The sequence below is a fragment of the Zeus faber genome (assembly GCF_960531495.2).
Source record: "Zeus faber genome assembly, chromosome: 14".
Taxonomy (NCBI): Eukaryota; Metazoa; Chordata; class Actinopteri; order Zeiformes; family Zeidae; genus Zeus; species Zeus faber.
Genome location: NC_137200.1, coordinates 3,598,731 through 3,620,514, shown reverse-complemented (window position 1 = coordinate 3,620,514; position 21,784 = coordinate 3,598,731). Strand labels below are relative to the sequence as shown.

The following is a 21,784-nucleotide window of genomic DNA, read 5'->3' as shown; positions in this document are numbered from 1 at the left end:
TGAACATAACATGCCCAGCTTCACCATCCTCTGAACAGAAGTCAAGATAATAGAAATGTATTCTGTGTGTTTGCGCATTGGAGACATTAACTCAACCTCTGTTTATAGATGCGATTTATTTGGTTGTGATAATGTGTGACTAATAAAAAAGAACGAATAGAGCACAGACGCACACACACACACACACGTACGCACACTCATCCACAGACAATGCATAAAACATACATATGAATTCACATGCAACGACACACACACTCACACACACTCAGAAAAACACAGTCACAAACACCCATTGGCATAAAAATACATGCACACTCACACACTTGCACATATAAATGCAAAATTCCTGCCAACCCCCCCTCCCAAACACACACACACACACACACACACTTGAGCTGGCCCATGTTGCATTGGCTAGTTCATTGAGTTCCGGATCAACTGTTAGACGTGTGCGCGGTGCGACGAGGGAGACAATTAGGCTAATGAAGATCAGGAGCAGCAGATATCACACCCAGTGCTAACACTCACTCTGTGAATATTCATGTGCTGTCGGCTTTGGAAATGCATTAGGAAGAGGCGCCACTATGCTGAATACCAATCGTTACATTTCCACCTGTCACTTCACCTCTTAGCAGAGACAACGCTTCTAATCAGCCTCATTGCTCTGATACTTTTTGGAACGCATGGTGGCCAGAGGACACATCGGTCAGCTTCAGCATCCAACTAGCCTCTGCGGATATGATCTATCCTATCCTAACCTTTCACGATGAGACATCCTAACCCATCACTAAACCTGACCAATGATTAGGAGACCCCCTAACCTGTCAATATGAGACATTCTAACCTAACTTATTAATGACACATTCTATACTAACCTATCAATATGAGACATTCTATCCTAACCTATCAATATGAGACATTCTATACTAACCTATCAATATGAGACATTCTATCCTAACCTATCAATATGAGACATTCTATACTAACCTATCAATATGAGACATTCTATCCTAACCTATCAATATGAGACATTCTATACTAACCTATCAATATGAGACATTCTATACTAACCTATCAATATGAGACATTCTATCCTAACCTATCAATATGAGACATTCTATCCTAACCTATCAATATGAGACATTCTATACTAACCTATCAATATGAGACATTCTATACTAACCTATCAATATGAGACATTCTATACTAACCTATCAATATGAGACATTCTATCCTAACTTATTAATGACACATTCTATACTTACCTATCAGTATGAGACATTCTATCCTAACCTATTATTATGAGACATTCTATCCTAACCTATGAATATGAGACACCCTATCCTGTCAATATGAGACACCATATCCAATCAGTATGAGACATCCTGACCTATCAGTATGAGACATTTTATCTCATCAGTATGAGACATTCTAACCTATAAGTATGAGACATCATAATCTATCAGTATGAAACATCCTAACCTCTCACCATGGCGTCTGCTGAAGAGGTCACATGTGTCCTCTCTAAACAAAACAGTCTAAACTAGAGGTTAATAAAGTTCTCTACAGTGACAGTAAGAGAACTGTAGCCAGGAAAACTTGATTCTACAGATAAATAGGTAGATAGATCGATAGATCGATAGATCGATAGATAGATTTTTACTTGCTTCACTACTCCCCCTCTACCATCCATCGTAGTGGAACAACTTTTTCCATTAACCCCTTCACCCCAGTCGAGTCACGTCGAAGCGTGGCTCAGGCCGGCCAGATGGAGGTGGAATTATCATCCATTAGATAACATAATGTGCTACCATCTTTATTCACATGGAGGCAAACAAAAAACAGGCTAGTCAAGCCCTCATCCCCCATGCACACACACACTCACACACACACACGCACACACCCACCTACCAAACGCTAAAAAAAATATACATATTGCAACTCACAAATATCCACAATGCTTGAGGTCCTTCAAATTAAAGCATCCATGAATGGACATTTGTTATTAAAAAAAAAGATCCATATGCCTGCAACTGAACAAGGATATGAAAGACAAAAAGAACAGATAACATAAGATGAGATGAGAACAGATCCAAAATTTGTATTTGTCACATGCATTCATGCAAGTACAGTGCTGTGAAATAACGGGATGGTGGAAAATTAGATAAGGTAAGGTCAACTGAGATGAGATGAGTTTAGATAAGATAAAATAAGAGGAGACCAGAGGGAAGAGACCAAGTACAAGAGCCAGATCAGAGGGTTCATCACGCCTGTAATGTGACCCACTACTGCCATCTAGTGGCAGATATGTACAAACATAACAAATGTACAGTATTGAATACCTCTCATTTAGATAACCATGGAAAACTTAATAAGTAAGAAACAAATAGCTCCGAGCATAATACCCACCATCTGAGTACAGGACTTTGTGTGATCTTAGTTTGTCGAGCAAAAACACATCGATTTGTTCATAAATTAGATGGCATTGGTACTGACTTCAGTATGGAGTCAGCTGGAAAAAGACGAAGCTGGGAATCCATTGGTTTATGATGGTGATGAAACAGACTTGAACCGTCCAAGACATTAGCAATTACACATTATTTTATTTTAGATAAATGCTTTGCCTGGGTCAGGCCTCGGTGAAAGTGAGTGGTAATGTGATAATCTGAGATTCCCCCCAAGTGAATCCAGATGCTGGAGATCTCGAAACCCAACAAACGCCACTCCGTTCTGGCCCAAAGCACATATACAAGGGGTGTAGGAATATCAACATCCCGCTCACTATCATCACACACAGAGCGGCTTTGGGTCTGAGCGTGTGACATTTTCCCGAGATAGTTTGAGAATGCACTATGATGCAAGATGCTTGTGCATGTATGAAAGGAACGCTTTAGAATATGTACAAGCAGTGTTTTATTTGGACAGAATGAATTATTCCACATAAAAGCATGCTGCGGGGCCCATTGACTCAACAAGAGAATAAAGATGAAAACAGAATGACAGATGACGTCTCCCTCTTCTCTCAAAGGCGATGGAGAAAACATGTCATACCTCTCTGTATGCATGTGTAATTGGCCATATGAGAGAACGCCACCGTTCCTTTTGGTCAAAGTGCAAAACGTATCCTTGACATTGGGTTTGGCAAAATGGAAGAACAGTCAGTTTTCAAGTCTAAATTATTAATGAATATAAGTGAGTTGCCATCTAAAGAAGGACGTTTCAAGGAGCTCTCAAGTGTGAGTTTCCCCCTTAATTTCAGAAAACTCAAACCACAGAGAAGAAACGAGAAAACAAAAAAAGGTTATTGTTGTAACTATTATTCTAACTTAGAACTACTTGCTCCCTCTGGCCACCCGCCTCTTGGCATTACATTAAGCTGTATAATTTAAACATTTACTTTTAGCAAAAAGAATGAAAGACAACATATATATCCAGTTAACCCTAGCCTTGACAATATGATTAAATTACCAACTCTCCCTTTGGTGAAATAAAAACAAAACATTGAATATTTTAAGTCTTCACTGATTTAATGTGAACTGCTTCGAATCTGCTAAATACAAAAGGACTGCATTTCTCCTCACCATGTGTTCTTTGTGCTGTTTAGCCGATTGAGAGCCCCCAGATGCCTTCAGGACTCTGGAGTCTCTGCTATCTGCTGCTGATAAGGTCACACACAAACCTCTCCAAGCAGCAAAGACCCGTCCTTCACACTGGAGCCTCAAAAAGGTGAAACTTGTTATCCCACTTATTAAATTAACAAAGGAGATGTCTGCAGTAAATTCACGTCATCTGCATTTTGTATTTTTTGACACACTGACCTTATTATTGTTGAGTTGACAGATGGGAGTAAAACATTTCTTTTGTCGTCATGGATCCAAACAAATGAGTTTCAGAAAAATAAAAATATGTAAAATAAATCACACCCAAAGACAAAAAAACCCCAACCCTGTACAACAGTTGCGAACAAACCTCAAACCAATCATGATTTTAGATACTTTTTGGACAGAGAATGTGTCAATTTGCAGGCACTCGTTTCTAAATCGAATGTTTACAATCATACAACCGATCCACTAAACTAACCACAGTCGTGACGAGAGCCCAAAGTGTTGTCAGACTTTGGGATCCATGGTTTCTAATTCCCCAATCAATTCTCTTTAATATTTGGACGACAAAAAATAAACAATCTTCTTACTTTGTGTGGAAAGCAGGATCTAGAATTAAGCAAGCTGGAATTTATTGATAAAAGGGACAAACCCATTGGAGACCATTTTGTTTGTATTGACAGAGGATCGCGAGACAGCTAAGGCATTTAATTCAACGCCATTCAAAGTATTCCAAATAGCGAGCCGGGCATCTAACATTTGGATTCACATCATGATAGAAAACATCTCTACACCGGTTTCAGCTTTTCCGACATCCAGATATCGCTGTTCAAAAGTCAGACATGTGGCTCCGTGCTAACTTTTGAAATGTTCTTGTGGAAAAAGGCCTCGGCTCCATGGAATCTCAGGACAAAAGAACAAAACAGGGTGAGGAAAAAAACAAAAAAGAAAAAAAAACACGCTGTGGCGGGCAGGTGACATCCTCCAAGTTGTTTACTTGGTGGCTGGCTGGAAAAAACAAGTGTAAGTGTGTGTGTGTGTGTGTGTGTGTGTGTGTGCGCGCACGGAGGGAGAGACGTCTCAGTATAGTTTCTAGAAGCTGCTGCTTTTCCTGGGTCTTGATTTCGATTCCCCCCTGGTCCCACATCACATCATGGCGGTATTGCCAGTGAGCTGGAATGTTGTGTGAGCAATGGGGAATTGTGAAATACGAGGAGCAAAGTGTGGAGTAGTTTTAAGATGCCGGCTCTCCCTTTTGTTTTCTCCAACATCAGCAGACAGTCATTTTTTATTTATTTTTGTTTTCCAAATTCTAGTTGGGCTGACATCGCAAAAACGGTAAGAGTCGTCACCGCTGCAATGGGACGGGTCCGGCAACTGCCCGCTTTAGAAGACGGAGATGAGTGCAAACACCCCATAGAGGAGGGCGCAGGGGTACGCCACTAGCAGCTGCTGTCCGTCCATGGCCAGAGCAGAGATGAAGATCTTGGACGCCGAGAAGCTGCACCAGCTGATGATGGCCGCACTTATTATTATTCCCATCATTCCCCTGGGTAGACAGAGAGCACGAGAATGTTAGTGGAAAGTAACTGGGTTTGAAAAAAGGAATTATAAAATCTATATTGATTCAATCGCGATACGATTCCATATCTTGGAATTTAAGACACGATGAGAATTGCTACTGACTTTTCAGTATTACCAACTGATGTGCATTACAGAAATATTTTCACAGAACAAATTCAGTCTAATACAGAAATTAAATATTTAAATTAATTTGTCATTACACTTAACTTTAGCAGAAAATGGTTGTGCAAGTTCCAATTATAGATATTACAATTTTCAAATCAATTCAGAAATTGAAAGTATAGATTTCTATTGTATCATAGTATCTGTGTTTTTTTTAATCCAGCCCTATTAGATATGCATCAAGATATTTGCTTATAAATTCAAAATTCTCTATGGAAGAATCAGAATGAGATTTCCCCACATTATAACTTTACATTAATCAAAAGTATTATAAAAGAAAGTGCTCTATTATGTTCAAATAAATTACACTTATGACAATAAAAGAGATATGAAATCTTCCTTGGGGGGGATGGTTGGAGCGAGCAGCACTGACTGTAAAGAGAAGAGGACGCCGAAGCTGGAGAGGAGGATCATGGGAAGGAGGCAGTAGCCGAGCACGCTGGCAACGCAGCCGAAGGAGACGCCCGTCATGCTCATCAGGTTCAGCAGGCAGTACATGGCCAGGCAGCCGATGGCGCTGATCCCATACACGTAGCCAAACTGGATCTTACCGGTCTGGGGAAACGAAGATGGGGGGGAAGTCAGACGAATTGAAATGTAGATTTATCTATGTATCTGGATTGGGTTAATAATGTGACTTTGTTAGTGCAATTATGGGGATGGTAGCTCAGGCGGTAGAGTTGGTCGTCTAGTAATCTAAAGGTTGCTGGTTTGATCCCTGGCTCCTCCTGCTAGCATACTGTAGTGTCCTTGAGCAAGACACTTAACCCCTAATTGCTCCTGATGGCTGCGTCTGTCGGTGATTGAACAATTGTTAGTCGCTTTGGATAAAAGCGTCTGCTAAAAAATGAAATGTAATGTGAAATGAATTATAAAAACAAAACAAAAACCAACGGCAATAACAACATAATGCTAATCTACCATCAATGGGAGTCATGGTTGCATTGATAAATAAGATTGCCTCAACCAGAAAAACTAGAGAATTTTTCCATTTTGGATTTTGATTCCACACACCAATCAGGCAGGGACACCGGTAATATAATGACTGACTAAAATACATGAACAGGGGATCTATAAGATTGTTCCACCTCAATTTTGAGAAACATATTCATACCTGATAGGGATTATGATGCAGGGCCGCCCCAAGAGAACAAGTGAAACACTTTCTCGAACAAAAACAGGGAGAATGAGTGGAGTTGTTGTTCTTAATCGTAAATGCGAGAGGCGTTTACACACCAGGAGCAGCGTCGCGCCGAAGGCCAGGCAGAACACCATGGGACCGGCAAGGTCCGTCTCGTTCATGATGCTGCCGTCCGCCACTTTGAGGGGGTGAAGCACCGTCAGCGTCTTCTGCCAGATGTGGTCGAAGTTGATCCCCAGCTCTGGGACAGGAGAAAGACACCAGCGAGGAAGAGGTAGAAGTAGAGGAAAAGGCTTTTTAGTAGAAAGGCAAGAGGAGAAGAAGCAGCCACTTTGTTTTTTGGTGTTTTACTTAATTTAATCATTCAAACTCATCAGTGATCACCTGCATCCTTACTCTTTGTACTTTGAATGGTTTAATTTGTGCTTTATTTGCCCTGATTGTGGCGTAGCAGTTGTAGTTTTATTCATTGTTTTAATATATGCCCTGCAATAAACTTCCTGTAATTTTAGGAAAAAGGTGTCATCTAAATAAGCATTAGAATTGAACTGTTTTACCAAACAAACAACACTTTCATATCGTTTTAACCCTTTTTTTAGGGTGTTGCAAGAGTTTTATGTCTAAAAGCCATCCATTGCTTACAGCCGTAAGCATTACTTTTAGAGAGAAAAAATGTGGCATTTCATCAAACATTAGTTGGAAAGAAGATGACAGGCATTTAATAAATTTGTTTTTCTTCAAAGCTTTGGAAGTGACACCATCCAGGTTTATTCCACTTTTTGGAACAAAATGTAGTTCACAGATTTGTCTCGACAACAAAACTTTTCTGATGTGCTAGACCAAAAAAACCCAAAACAAGTTCAAGTTCAAGAACAACAACAACAAAAAAAACAAACAATTATGTCTAGAAGAATACTAAGCTAAAAATCATTTTAACATATATTTGCAACCACTAGCGCAGGCCGCGACAGAGCAAACAGTCCTTTTGTTCTTAACATTCAGATACGAGAGAAGGAAGAGGGCCACAAAACAAATGCTAGAGATGGATTCAGGGTGTAAGAAAATATCGATGCACTTTAATATTTACATTTGTTTTCCCAATGTGTCATCAATTGCAGTATTGATAACAATGCATCAATATATACGCTTGTGTTTGTTGACTTGTGATCAACCCTCTTGGTCCACTAGTCATTTTCGTAGTACATGATTGGAGCATCGTGCAATGATAGTGTTTGTATGACAGCATTTCAACTACTACAGTATGAAATTTAATGTATAATGGCAGCTATTGGAGACCGCTGAAATTATGACAGTGAAACCAGCATATTTATAATGATGAAATCGCTCGTGTCCATCAGAGAGACAGAAGGACTTACCCTCCAGTAATGGTGGCTCGTCGTCGAAACTGCTGCCGTACATGGACTGCGAGGGCGATGGGGTGAAGGTCTGTGTCGGCTGGAAGATCTGCCCGGTGTACGGCTGCTGAGGCTGCAGCACCCCCGGTGCAGAATAGCCCATGGGCTGCGCGTAGCCATACTGGCCATATGGCCTAAGGAAAACATAACAGAAAAGGAACAGTACTTTTAGCTTCAACCAACATTTAAGACCAAAGTTATTTCCATTGAGTGGTTATATAAATTACTGTGCAGCGTCTATGAGTTTAAATTACAGGAATTACTTTTGAGACTACAAGAACTTAAGAGCCATAGCCAGTCTCTAAATTTGGCAAATTTGCAGGGTCAAGTGGTGCTGCTTGGTGTTTCCATTCACCCTTTTGCAGGTCCACGACCAATTAGGTGTCCAGCCTGCCGTGCATTTTCAGTTGAGTTTCCCGCTTTCCCCCGCGACAGCTAATTATTTATTATTTATTTGTTCTTCTTGATGTCCTGTTCCACCTCCTTCATTTTTTTCCCACCGCACTCTTTTTAGTGTTCCTTTATTGCCAGGCTCACCTCGATGCCTCGTGCTAAGGTGTTTTGTCCAGCCACCTTAGTTATTTTCAGCTCAAATGCCAATCAGGGCGCAGACCTCTTCAGTGGTCCAGTTGCTCTTCAGGTACATTTCTATGTTGCTATCCTTAAAAAAATACCACCATTACCGAAACTGCAGCATTCTCAAAGGTGTAGTAGGCTACTGTCCTCATTTGATCCAAAGATCTCATCAAAATATAAACATTAGCCTAAACAAAATTAGCCTCCCGAATTCCTAAGTTGTACGATGACTTGTACTTGTGACTTAAGAGGTTTGTGGGCTTATAGTTCTTCTTTTATTTACTTTAAGTAATTTATTTGATGGAATAACAACAGTGGCGTACTTATTATTAGGTACGCATTAATATTTGTCAAAATCCTTTTAGGCAGGATATTGAACTGGGGATTTGAGAATTGAGGAATATTACTGGTACTGGGATAGATGACCAAATTACTGGTATGTCATCCCTATTTATGAGTAACAGCTTTGCTGGCATCATGCAACGTACCTGGCTGGAACTTTTCAGTCAAAATTTGGTCCTCTGAGTAATTTAATCAAATCATATTTAGAACCTGTGACCACACCTTAATACTGCTGTTAAGTTCTCGCAGTCCAAAAACGGTTCAATTTTACTGGAAATATTTCACTGAATGGGAGCATTGCGTACACCTCGCTTCATATTTAACAGAACACATAATATGCAAAGATTACTTTCAGGTCTTTAGTAACAATTTATTCCCTTTTCACCTTTGTTCCTGACCTGTGGTCTCTCTCTCTCTCTCTCTCTCTCTCTCTCTCTCTCTCTCTCTCTCTCGTCACATGAGATACAATGATGATTCAAAAATTTATCAATAAAAACAGTCAACATATTTGCAAGTTGTGCTGCTGTGCCTAACTATGAAATTAAGTAGCACTGTCTCCAAAAATGTTTGCAAAATGTGACTAAATGGTCGTAGTCTGGAGCCCTGTGCTCTGACCAATATGAATCAGAAATGAAATTGAAAAAGTGGGTTTGAATCACAGAAAATTTACATGGACTGCAAGCCATACATGTATGACTTCCTACTTGTTGTACTGGTCTTCTGTGTTGGCGTAACCGTAGCCGGCCTGAGCCTGGTCGTCCACACTGTAGCTGGACTGGTAGAAGTCTGAGTTTAGGTTGTCAAACCCTGACATTCTCTCTGCCAAAGGGGTAAACACAGGTGGTTGAGACACACTGAGACAAAGGTTTATCCAAGTTTGAATAATAAAATTGTAATAATCAAGGACACCACACTGTAAAACAATCATTGGACCCAGACATGATTTACTTCCCTATCTAGTATGACTATGGGGTGTTTTTTGCAATATAAACCTATGACATCGATAGACAGATAGATAGATAGATAGATAGATAGATAAAATTTTCGGGATACAATAGGATACTATCTATAGACTAACAAGAATGAAATAATAAAAAACTGTTACAATATATGTACAATAAAGCTAAGAAATTATAATGAACCTCTGTATGAACAACTCAGATTCTGTCAAAAGTAGGAAATAATGCAAGTTGGCATACCTATAATAGTATTTGGCTGTGGATATGAATATAAATATAGATGGGATATTTCTGTACAGGATGATTAAATATGTATACAGTAATTGGGACATGGGTGGCAATTATGAGTAGGTCTAAATTATTATGATGTTGTCATAAGTATAATAATAATATACAATATTCATATATAATATATAATAATAACTTACTCTGGAACTCGAATAGCTTATACCTAAATATAAGTTATTCGAGTGTTATTACAGTACTATTAAAATATAAACGATGCTTTATGCTAACGTTGTGTAAAAAAAAAACAACGATGTGAGCCTGACACTTGAAAGGCGATCTAACATGTCTGACAGCGACTTATTACCATAGCGCGTTCAGAATAAAACCTTCAACCAACAAGCTAGTTAATCTGGGGTGGCTAGTTAGACGCTAGCCAGCTAGATGTAACTGTTGACCGTTGCACTGAACTGACGTACGGGGAACTCGGTGCCATTACCGAAAACAGCTGTGCAGGCCTTTAACTCGGCAGAATATACACGGAGTGCGTCCTTGCAACATATTAAAATGCGTTAAATCACGTCCTGCTTACCTGCTGTGTGAGGCGGCTCGGATCTCTGCCAACTTGGTAGCTACGTGTCAGGAGAAGACGGGGAAAAAAAACTACTTCCGCATTTCCACGGCGCATACGGCAACCACACAGGGACAAGCCGTGTTCGTAGCGTATAGAGCCACCCTCAGGCGAGCGGAGGTAATACACCCCAATTGTCCAACTCTATTTTATATACACAAAATAATACAGTATATATATAAAACCCTATACAACCCTGTTCGAAATCTTCAAATCGTCTTATTGATGTGTTTATTGTTTCCGTGTTGCGGGCTTAGATACTCAAGGGGGTTGGTCCAGAGAGTGAGGAGAGAGAGAGACCGGATGTGAGAAATGAGTGCCAGGTTGATGAGCGTTGATGAATGTTACAATTGGTGTCAGAAGTTAAACACAACGCTGGGGGGGGGGCTTCAGCACGCTGGAGGAGAAGGCGTGCGGTAAGAGACTGAAAAGCTTCCTGGGCCTGGCCTCGTACTACAGGAGGTTTGTACAGGCCTTCTCCTACACAGCAGTCCCCCACCCTCACTGTGCCAGACCCCACTTTGACATTTATCCTGGATACCAATGCCAGCAATTTTGCCATTGGTGCAGTGCTGGCACAGACAGGGCCAGCAGGAGAGGGAGTGGTGGTGTACTTCAGCAGAACTTTTAACAAGGCTGAGCACCGCTACTGTGTCACTCGTCGAGAACTTCTGGCCGTGGTGATGGTGGTTAGGCACTTCAAGTACTATCTCTGTGGCCTGCCCTTCACTGTCCGGGCTGATCCCTCAGCTCCCCAGTGGCTGATGTCTTTCAGAGAACTGGAGGGGCAGGTCGCACGCTGGCTGGATTAGCTACAGTCTTATGTCTTCACAGTGGTGCACAGGGCCGGGGCTCGCCATTCCAACGAGGAAGGAAGCACCGAAAGGAGAAGGAGTTATGCCAAATGCACGAAGGGAGTGGGCCAGTCTGTCGGAAGATGCAGGTAATTGGCGCGGCTCAGTGGAGAGCACAACAGGAGCAGGATGCGAAGCTAAACCCGGTATTTCAGAAGGTGGAGTCTCTACAGAGGCCACCTTGGGACCAGGTGGCGGGGAGTTCAACAGCAATGAAGGGACTGTGGGTAAAGTTTGACTCGTAGAATGCTTTAATAGAACCCTAGCGCAGCAGCTGCCCATTCTCACTGCAGAGCACCAACAGGACTGGGACACGCACGTTCCTCTGGTCCTTATGACCTACAGGTCTGCTGTGCAGGAGTCCACCTACTGCACACCTGCCCTGCTCATGTTGGGACGGGAGATTTGTACCGCTGCAGAGGTGGCATTTGGCAAGCCCCATGAGACCCCCGCAGTTCCTCTGGGGTGAGAGTATGCTCGGAAACTCAAAGATCAGTTGGAGTCGGCCCACACCTTTGCCCGGGACCAGCTGGAAAGGCAAGAGACATAAAATAAATTATGACGTGAGGGCCGGAGGGAGGCACTTCCAGGCTGGAGAGCTGGTTTGGGTGTATAGCCCGAGGAGGAGGAGGGGCAGGTGCCCTAAGTTGGACTATCACTGGGTTGAGCCTTGTGTGGTACTGGAAAGTATATGTGAGGTGGTGTACAGGGTTCAGCTGCCACCCTGAGGGGGGGAGGTGGCACTGCACTGGGAAGGGTTGTCCCAGTACAGAGCAGACTCTGGTCCCGTTCAGGCCCTGGCACCCTCCAGAGATGAGACAATGACTCAAACCCCACGCCTAGCAACTCGCTTAGGTTGAGGGGAGCTGGCCTCAGTCCACCAGAGGGCAAGAGCCTCCTTCCCCCTGCGCCAAATTGTCAAGATTCCCTGTCTGTGTCCCCTATGCACACCCAATGCACACTCCCTGTCCCTCCCTTTCTCCAGCCGTGGTGCCTTCTAGTCAGCGGTCACTGTTCACCAGACCGAATCGCCTTTGCCAATACCAGGATCACAACCACAGAGACTGAGACGGGCCCCGGGTCATCTCAGAGACTTTGTTTGATCCCTCGGGATGAGAGACTTTGTAAGTGGGGAGCAGTGTAGCAATCCTGTTCAAAATGTTCAAACTGTGTTATTGATGTGTTTATTGTTAACGTCTTGCAGGCTTTGATGCTCGAGGGGGCGTGTCCAGGAAGTGGGGAGAGAGAGACCAGAAGTGATGAATGAGTGCCAGGTTGATGAGCGGGTTCTATAGCGGGCAATATCCCATATCGCTATCATATGTTGTGTTGGCCCGTGTTAGATATACTAAAACAAAATCAATTTGCATGGCAAACAGCCATGACTAATCGCACAAAAGAACACGAACGGATGAATCCTCCTTGTTCCTTTAATCATTTCCAAACTCCAAGTACAGTCTCTTCTTCTTAATCTGCTTAATAAAGGGAAATTGAAAAGTGCAAGAGAGGGTAATTGAAATTGGCTCAAAGCGCTGCTATTCACTGTCAACTAGTCCTTTAGAGTCTGTTTGATGCCCAGGTGGACGAGTTGATTATAACTTCAGAAAGACCTTGATGGTGCCTGTTCTCCAGCTCAGCTATCGTCCCTTTATTTACATCTCTCTCCCTTCTCCTTCACTTTCTCTCCTCTGGATGATCAAACCATTAAAATAAATAAACACTTAAATAATACATGTTAAAAATGTACAAATATTTTTAAATTTGATTTTATAATCATTTTAAGATGTTATCCATATTTTATATTCATATTTGTATCTAATATATGTAATTTTACATACATTTTTCATATTTATAAGTATAAATGTAAACAAAATTATACATATATATTCTGATAGAATATTTGTTCATTATTATTATAAATGTATAATAAGAATTTCCAATACATATAGCCTATACAAACAAATACAATTTGAAATGCAATGACACACACACACACACACACACACACACACACACACACACACACACACACACACACACACACACACACACACACACACACACACACACACACTCTCCAACTCGCTCCCTCCTACTGTTTCACATGATAAACAATGATGATTAAAAGTAATATACACACACCAATACAATGACCCACACACACACACACACACACACACACACACACACACACACACACACACACACACACACACACACACACACACACACACACACACACACACACACACACACACACACACACACCCATCTTTTAATTTCATTTTCCAGGATTCCAGCCACAGTGAGACAACTGATCGTGGTAAAGTGCTTGTGAGGGTGAGCAGAGACACAGAAGGGGGTGAAAAGCCACACACTACTGCACATTATCAGGCCTATTTTAGAAACTACTAAATCTGCTTTGACAGGTACAATACTATCAGGCCGACTCACATTGTCCCTGATGCCAACTGAAGGCAGATAAGAATAGAGTAGGAACAAGAGAAATGAGCACAAGCCTTTATTCTGCACACAGTGACACTGATTTAAAGACACAACCAGTAATGTGAGATTATCAAAGATACAATAGTCATATTTTAAATTATGGATCTTTATTCCTTTCCTTAGGATTACATTTAAATATCTTGTGCAGATTTTTAGGTAAGGAATTGTATCCAGTGCATTTACTAGTTGCAGCTATCACAGTTTATATGTGGCCGGTTCAGACCTTCTCGTCTGACTCTGGGTAATATAGACAAAAAGCAAGTATCACTTTCAGGAATTAGGATATCCGCCTTGGCCTGCCCCCACAAATGCTATCCTTAGAAAAATTCCACTATTGTAATACCATTTCATATTTTTTAATTATATGGGAATCTTCACTTAAATTTTATTTATTAAAATATTATTATTTAATTTTCATGTTTTTTTTTGTTTTTTTTTTATTAAAATGTCAATGTCAATGTCAAATGTCATACACTATAGGAAAATACACAAACTAGTACTACAAGTATGCCCTTGTAAATTTCTTCTTATTATTTATTTTGTATTTAACACTTCTTTCTTGTGCATTCTTTCCTCCGGTGATGACGGTTAAATGATTTGAGGTATTGTTTTAATTTATTTTGAAAAACAGGCACTGGAGTGAATGCATGTTCGTCCATTACTAGATGTTTCAAAATCACTCGGGCAGAGAACTCCAAATTATACCCAGGATATGTTTTTTAATTTCAATATGGAAATAAAATTCCATAAAGAAAATTTAAAATGAAGACAATTAATTTGTGGGAAAACATTTTACTCGGTTATGGTTAAAGTGCTCAGTAAGTCAGAGTAATGAGTTTTGCTCTATGGGGAGAAAGTTACTTCTGCTGGATGATTATTCATGTATTGCCTATGCAACCACACAAGACAGTGTGAAATAATTCATTAAACAAAATGTGTCTAAAAAAGGAGGGTGGCATTCAGCCGGTGTTCAAAGGTGTCCTTTTAAATGTTTGAGTGCTTGTGTGCATTTGCATTGTTGGGGTGGGGGTGTCCATGACTATTTTGGTTCATAGCTTATACCTCAAAGGTGACGTAATGCATGACTGAAGTTATCAACTGTTCTTCTGTGACTTGTCAACAATGTCATGTAAACGTGACCAAGTATAAGAAAGAAACCCCACCGGAGCCTCCGCGATCTGTGTCTCTGGATCCTCTCGCCTCCATTGTTCCAAATGACAAGACCAGACAAGTTCAATTCCTCGAACCATGATTGCCTTTATGAATTGCATTCAATTTTGTGAAGTGCAGTTAAGACATTTATGTAGAGGAAGACCGTAATGCCTGTTGCTTGACGTCACCTTCCCTGCTTCCTCAGGCTCAGCCCTTTACCCTTCCTTTGGGTTTGTGAAGCAGTGGCCTTCCTCTTCATGGTTTGCTGCAGCCACTCCTATCTCACTGAGAGCAGCTGGGTAATGCGATTAATGCAGGGGGTAAAAAGGGCCTTTCTGAGGATGCTAGTGCACATAGCTGGAACTTAGCTCAAGAGTTGGAAAATCAAACGAGCAGCTCACCATGATCCGAATCTCAAAAAAATAGTCACTTTTTGTCACTACCAATAGTGATAGTGATAATGAAACTTGTTCTGGTGGAGCAGCTACTCTGGCGGGAACTGATGAATTTGGTGAATTAGTGCAGCCTTGCAATTTTGATCTTGCAACACAAAATCTTACTTCCATTATGTATTTATTTTAAATAAGAAAATTATTATGGCACACCTGGCGAGTCTCAAGCGTCACAAAGGTTTAGGGACACGAGCTTGAATCGTTTGTCTCAAGACATTTATAAACGGTTGTAAATGTGACATAAAGTCACACGTGACAATGTGAGATTCCACTAAAATCTCTAGTTTTTCAGGATAAAATTAATTCAAGTCAATGAAGCAATCATTTTTAACTTAATTACCTTAATACATGTAGTAGCTGTCACCACAGATACTTGATTTCATGTCAGATTGATAGTACAGATGGCTATAAAGCGAGTCATCACCTTCCGTGGCAGCACAGAACCACATTTATCGATCCATCTTCAAGACCGGCTGACTTTCTATCTCCTTTCCTTTCCTCCTCCCATGGAGAGAAATTATTCATATTTACTTTGTGCTTCTCCCTCAACTCAAGCTGTTGGCGTAATGTGGGAAGCATCAGAGGAGCTCGCGTTCAAAGGGAGCGCAATGACATTCGTTGTATTCCCTGTTATCATGATGTGCTATTGTATGAAGATCTGGGGGTAACTGACACCGTTGCTGGTATAGTTCTGTATAAGGCAGAAGCTTTCTTTACCTCGGCTTTAAATAAAGATTCTGAGTGGCGTGACAAAGATTTGATTGGATTCCTGTTTTTTTTTCCTCCATCCTGACAGTGTGGTGGCTAAATTTGCATCCTGTATTTTTCTTTGTGGCATTTACAGCAAATAGCTGAGTATATGAACTCGGGGGGAGAAAAAAAAACGTACTACATCTATAATGGAGGTTTTACAGTTCAAAAGAGTTCAAAATTGGCCTACACCTAAAGATTTGTCACACGTTGAGGACCCACGGAAAACCACCTCTTAATCCCCAAAGCCACAGAGCAGGATGGGGGGTGGGGGGGAGGGGGGTGTAAAGTGTTGATGTGTGTATGTGAGTGAAAGAGCGAGAGAGAGAGAGAGACACACTCACATCCAGCACACTGTGCTCCTGCATGGCAGCGGCTGCGGCTGCTAAGCAACGTCTCCGGCTGAGATCCCTTAGGTCTGGGGGAGGACACCGTTCTGCAGCTCCGCTCTCTGCCCTGGTGTAGTCTGAGAGAAACAGGGATTTTGAAAGAGGGAAGATTGATCTTCCCATGAGGTGGTCTGAGTTTTCTATTTTCAGTTTTTTAGTTTATTTTGTTGATTTGCTATTGTAGAAGAAGAAGCTTCTTTATTCATCACACAGCACACACACCACTACACATGCACTCATGTGGCGACAGCGACCAACACACACACACACACACACGCTACAAATGGTTGCCAGTGAACTTGTTCTCTGCTTTTTACGCTATTGTCCTTCCTCGAGGGGGCAGTCAGGAGCAGTGTGCAGCATACAGTGATACGCCAATACGGGACCAATTGCAAAGGTCCATGACTGGTCAGACGACGATCTTTTGCATGATTTTGGTGGAGGTCCACACCAATTTTATATGGAGGAAACCCCATGTGAGCACAGGAAAAACATGCAAACTTCACACAGAGAGGCCCCTAATCAGGAGATAACCCGCCGGAGCACAGTGCCAACAGAGTCCCAGGCGGGAATCGAAACCAGGACCTTCTTGCTGTGAGGCAGCAGTGCAAGCTATGTTGTCTTCTGACTCCGTGCTGAAATAAACCCAGTCAAGAAATACGACTTCTGTGAAAAACACTTTTAACGATTATCAATAATGCAGCTGTGAAAGAGTTTTACAAACCTCTTTAATTAATTGAACAGAATTTTTGTATGTAGTATTTACTGTGATTCCAATAGTACAAGCATCAATAAAGAAAGAAATAATAATAATAATAATAATAATAATAATAATAATAATAATAATAATAATAAAAAATAATCATCATCATCATAATCATAATAATCATTAATCATAATAATCATAATAATAAGGCAAACATTTCTATCTAAAACTGAGCAGAGAGAGAGCAAAGCAGAAAAAGAAAACTATAGACTTACAATTACAATGACATACAATTAAGTGTGTGTTATAAGCCTTCCTTATCAACTGAAATTATTTTACTGTGATCCAATGATTTTTGATTGAAATGATTGAAATTTTATTTTATTTTGTATTTTCTGGAGTCTGGACCCCAGTGATGCAGCAGTGATGAAACACCAGTGGGTGCACCGTGCACACACTTTCTCCGGGTCCAGGGAGGTTCCACATGGGGAATTTATTTCTGATAGACATGTCTCTAATTTTAAGAGTTTGGAAAGGTAATTTGGCTTTACTTATATATATAGTAGAGCTGTGTATCATCAGCATAGCAATGAAATTTATCACCATATTTGCAGATAATGTCACCGAGGGGGAGCATATAGATACAAAAGAGCATAGGGCCAAGGACCGATCCCTGAGGTACACCAAATTTTACTTCAGAAATTTCAGAGATTGTATTATTGTAACTTACACGTTGAGCTATATTTGATAGATATGAATGAAACCATGAAATATACCATATAGATACCAATTTGCTTCTCCAAGCGTCTTAAAAGTATGCTGTGATCCACAGTGTCAAGAGCTGCCAGTATAGGGTCTAATATGCAGGTTGTAGATTTGCAAGCAGTTACCAGGGTGGTAAGGGCCTCAGGGGAAATTATTTCCTATGTGAAAAAGAGCAGTCGGTCTGAGTCACAGTGCCTGTGACCATCACTCTCATCTGCTTGTCATCCCCAATGGTTACGCTTCACAGCTTTACACTCTACAACGTGGCACAAGACAAGGCATCCGCTCTCCCCTTTACTATTCGCCATCTTTATTGAACCCCTCGCAGCTGACATCCCTCAAAACAATTATATAATTGGCATACAAACAGGAAACTCTGTTCACAAAATCAGTTTGCATGCAGACAATATTTTGTTATATTTACGGAACCCAAGATCATCCCTACCGGAAGTGTTCAATCTTATATCTAAATTTTCAGCCATTTCAGACTTTTCCATAAACTAGACTAAAACCATGACTTTAACACTCAGTGGAGATGACTGGAATGCTCTAACCTGTAATTTCCTTAACCAACATTAGATACTGTTGTGGTTAATGAGTAACTGTTAAGCCCATAGCCTCCCAGCACCACTAGAGGCGGCTCTAGCCCCGTCCGCTGCTTCTCCCTTCGGCTAATTCCACACATCTGGGATCTTTCCTTTTTTTTTTTTTTTTTAATCGTTTGCATGGGAATTAGCCCCTGTGTGGCAACCAATTTTTCAGCTGTCAGTTAACACACACTACATCCCTCAAGCTTGGAAAACTTCACACATTAAGCCCCTCCCTAAAAAACAATGCCCGAAGGAACACAACGATTATAGACCAATAGCCCTCACATCAGTCATTATGAAATCTCTGGAAAAAATCTTGGTCCAGCGTCTTAACAGAGCCCTACTGAATCACCAAGATCCCTTTCAATTTGCGTATAAGCAAGGGCGCAGCACAGAAGATGCAGTGGCCACACTGGTGCATCTAGTCTCCAAACATCTGGACTCCCCCAAAACATACGTTAGGGCTCTCTTTCTTGATTTTTCAGTGGCGTTCTCTACAATTCAGCCAGACATACTGATAGAAAAAATGATTCCGCTTCAGATCAACCCCCATCTTGTACTTTGGTACTTCTCCTTTCTTACAAATAGGATCCAGCTGGTCAAGGTAAACAATACACTGTCATTTCCCAGGATAACAAACGTAGGGGTGCCTCAGGGGTGCATTAGCTCACCTGCTCACATTCTACACGTCAGACTGCACCTCTTCGGTACCAAACCAGTCTCTGTTAAAATACTCAGATGACTCTACCTTATTGACTATGTTGAAAAGTACTGATGATCCCACTCTGTATCAGAGAAATGTTGATTGGTTTGTGGAATGGTGTGACAAGAACGCTCTTATTATTAACCCAGTAAAGACAGAGGAAATAATTTTTGGTAAGCCCCCTACCTGCCCACCCCCTAAAGTGATGATCCACAATGTTGAAATTAATCAAGTCTTGCATATAAATACTTAGGTGTCTTGATAGATGAGAACCTCTCATGGACCCCTCACATGGATTTTCTTGGTAAAAGGATACAGCAGCGCATTTATTTTCTCCGGAGATGAAAATCGTTTGGGGCCAGCAGTCAAATTATGTAATAATTTTTTACTTCTGTAATTCAGAGCATCATGCTCTACTGTAGCACTCCCTGGTGGAGCAACCTCACAGTGAAAAATAAAAGTAAACTTCAAAATCAGTTAAAACTTTGCTCCAAAATCATTGGACTTCCTGTAGCTCAAGCCTTTCAAGAGGCCCATAGCAACAGCTTGGTTAGGCTGGCCATAAAGATTTCCTCTGACTCCACACATGTTTTGCGCAATGAATATCAGCCCCTGCCTTCAAGTAGGCGCTTCAGAGTCCATTCCTTTAAAATAGGCTTAAAAACTCCATTGTACATCAGTCCATTCTACTACTAAACAAACAAAAAGGATTCCAGAGCCTTTTATGATTTCATGGGTATTAGTGTTCTTATGTCTTTGTGAACTGTCTTACCTGTCATTTATCCTGTGCTTGTCTAATCTGTCATCTGTGTTGTTTGCGTATCGTTGTGCTGTCATGCCAGGTGCCATTGGTACTTGTGTCCTTTCTTGTCACTCCAGTGATTGTTTATCTGTACGTCCTAAATGTTTTGAGGGGCCTTTCCCAGGGACGCAAAATGAATTTCAGTGCCCTACTGACCAATAAAGTTGTATCGTATCGTATCTATTAATTTCTTCATCAACGCAGTATTTAAGCTCCAGCTCTCCAGTCACTCATGGCCAGACCGTCAGCTAACTTACCTAAGTTTGTATTGCTCCTGGCCCCTTCCAAGTTCCTAGTTCCAAGCTCTTAGTTCCATGTTCCGAGTTCCGAGTTCCAAGCTCTTAGTTCCAAGTACCTCGTTTCAAGTTTATGTCTCCTATTGTTTCGTCTGGCCCTAACCTGCTTGTCTCCTCTCCTCGATCAAGTCTGTCCGTCCTGCTCCATCCATCCCGGTTCCCCGTATCTCCACCCGGATCCTGGACCCCTCCTTCCCGGTCGTCATCATCCCTGTGCTGCCCTGCTTCTCCTGTCCTGACTGGAACCCTCCACTGTACCTCCTAATAAACCTCATCCGTTTACCCAGATCACTAGATTTGTTAGAGAAGAAAATACAAGAAGGGGAAAGAAACATTTGGGAGAGACAGAGAAGTAACCGAGAGCAGTAATGAGGCAGAAAAATCGGACACTGAGTCGGAAAAGGAGGAGCCAGATGATTCACATACAGAAACGGCATCACAGAACACCCAAGACTGATGACACTACCAACAGAGCAGAGGGAGACACCTGAGCAAAGTTGAACGACAGACTGGACTATGCAAAAGTGCTGGAGAAAAGCAAATACATGATCCCCCAAGGACAGGAACCAAACAAGACCCTTACAGAGGGAAAATGGGCCCAGCTCAAACTGCAATGCCCCTCACCAATGGAAATGCCACGACCCCACGACCAGACTCCACAGAAAAGAGATCAACTCAAGAAAATACTGTCCAGAGTGGAGAAAAGCATTGATGTAATAACAACAGAGCTCCAAGATAAACACAGGAAAACATCCACACCAAAAAGTGACACCCACAAGGATATCACGGAGAGAACAACACAGAACGTGGAGACAAGAAGAAGAAAGTGAAACACTGCTGCTGCAGCTGAACGGCACGCTAAAGTCCCACCATATTTAAGGAGGAAAAAGAAAGAGGCAAAGACACATCGGTGAGCATGGGAAAGGGATTCAGGATGGCTGCACAGAAGAAACACTTCCGACGATGAGAAAGAAGGGGAAAGCATGTACCCTCTAGTGATCAAAGGGCCCGGACGTGAACGACGCTATGTGCCATGGTCATTTGTGGACATGGTGGGCCAAGAAACCCGACTGCCAGCCCTCACCGAAGGAGCAGGAGTAACACTGGCTCTGGGAGACATCAATGCTCTGAGATGCACATAGTAGGGAAACACGCCATAGAAGAAATCTTCTGCAGTGCAATG

General features: G+C 41.6%; 1 protein-coding gene across 2 annotated transcripts; it reads right to left on the bottom strand.

Moving 5' to 3' along the window:
- Window positions 1-2,904: 2,904 nt before the first annotated feature.
- Window positions 2,905-10,679, bottom strand: yipf5 (Yip1 domain family, member 5). Of its 2 annotated transcripts, none has more exons than XM_080014123.1 (6): window positions 10,599-10,679; window positions 9,527-9,641; window positions 7,866-8,038; window positions 6,585-6,730; window positions 5,722-5,903; window positions 2,905-5,151 (listed from the first exon to the last, which is right to left on the bottom strand). In XM_080014123.1, exons 2-6 carry the CDS (start codon window positions 9,634-9,636, stop codon window positions 4,989-4,991), a joined length of 774 nt encoding a protein of 257 aa, XP_079870249.1. In that variant the 5' UTR covers window positions 9,637-9,641; window positions 10,599-10,679; the 3' UTR covers window positions 2,905-4,988. The 2 variants fall into 2 exon arrangements, with proteins under 2 accessions (XP_079870249.1, XP_079870250.1); XM_080014124.1 differs by lacking the exon at window positions 10,599-10,679 and adding an exon at window positions 10,506-10,595.
- Window positions 10,680-21,784: the final 11,105 nt, after the last annotated feature.

Bases quoted from the DNA above. Each gene is read 5' to 3' on its own strand.
- yipf5 (XM_080014123.1), bottom strand. From the start codon at position 9,636: ATGTCAGGGTTTGACAACCTAAACTCAGACTTCTACCAGTCCAGCTAC. The intron at 6,731-7,865 runs GTAAGTCCTTCT...CTCCTGTCCCAG, and splicing joins CGAGCCACCATTACTGGAGG to AGCTGGGGATCAACTTCGAC. The intron at 5,904-6,584 runs GTGTGTAAACGC...TCGTTTCCCCAG, and splicing joins TCGGCGCGACGCTGCTCCTG to ACCGGTAAGATCCAGTTTGG.